This window comes from Octopus bimaculoides, unplaced genomic scaffold, assembly GCF_001194135.2.
Source record: "Octopus bimaculoides isolate UCB-OBI-ISO-001 unplaced genomic scaffold, ASM119413v2 Scaffold_300221, whole genome shotgun sequence".
Lineage (NCBI taxonomy): Eukaryota > Metazoa > Mollusca > Cephalopoda > Octopoda > Octopodidae > Octopus > Octopus bimaculoides.
The window spans coordinates 2,171-3,299 of NW_026311321.1; the positions used below are offsets into that span (position 1 = coordinate 2,171).

Below are 1,129 nucleotides of genomic sequence, written 5' to 3' on the forward strand. Positions count from 1 at the left end.
TCTACTGACAAAAAGGGCTTCCTGCTGAGTGGTCTTAAAAATCTGGAAATTATTGATTTATCTCATAATGAAATTCAAGGCCAATTGTCTAAGAAAATCTTTCAAAACAATAAACATCTGAAATATGTTTATTTCAGGGGAAATAAAATTACTGGATGGGAAAACAACACATTTGAGGTAACAAATTTAACACTGATGGAACTTGATGTCAGTAATAACTTCATATTTACTTTTGATAGTGATTCTTTAAAGTATATAAACAGGAAGAAAAAGTTCAACGTTACTGGGAACCCATTTGCATGTGACTGCAATCTTCGTTGGTTCAGGGACTGGTTAAATACTACAACAGTAGATATTGTAGACAAAAATGGCCTGACGTGCAACAGTCCTCCAGATTGGCAGGACAAGCAATTGCTTGATTTCACTCGGTCAAAGATAGATTGTACTGACTATACGCTTTACTATATCTTAGGTGGTGTAGGTGGAGGTTTTCTTTTAACTGTTGTCATAGTTTTATTTGCATACACTAAACGTTGGTACATCAGATTTAAGATATTTAAACTTTATCAGTATGTACAGAAAGCAGGCAATAAAAAGGAGTATGAAGCTATACCTGGAGATGACATGTATTTTGATGGGTACATCAGTTACTCTGACAAAGATGCTGATTGGGTTGAAAAGTATTTGATGCACACATTTGATAATGGAGAAAATGGAGAAGATAAGAACAATGGAAACTTTAAACTTTGCTTTCGAAACAGGGACTTTGCTTATGGAAAATATATTATTGGAATGATAGAAAGTTCTCTGGCTGTGAGTAAGAAAATGATAATGGTTCTGACACCATATTATAAAAAAGACAAGAGATGTGAATTTGAATTGCAGCTTGGTATTATGAAGCTTAATATAAAAAATGTGATGCCTATTGTGCTCAAAAACTTACAACCAAATCAGATTCCTAATAGTCTGAAAGAAATCTTTGAAACAAATAAATTTATTGAATGGGACAATAATGAGTATGCTACAAACTTTATAAAACGTAAACTGGAAAATTTTCTTAATGAACGGAACTTCTAGGTATATATAGTTCGTAACTACTAAGTGTATATATATATATATATATATATAT

General features: G+C 32.0%; 1 protein-coding gene across 1 annotated transcript in view; it reads left to right on the forward strand.

Annotated features, from left to right (window-relative positions):
• The window catches only part of LOC106883407 (toll-like receptor 13), a 3,284-nt gene extending 2,164 nt beyond the window's left edge, over positions 1-1,120 (forward strand). Inside the window, exon 4 of the mRNA XM_052978220.1 lies at positions 1-1,120. Coding sequence (XP_052834180.1) covers positions 1-1,077 — 1,077 coding nt within the window. The 3' untranslated portion in view covers positions 1,078-1,120.
• The last annotated feature ends 9 nt before the right edge of the window (positions 1,121-1,129 follow it).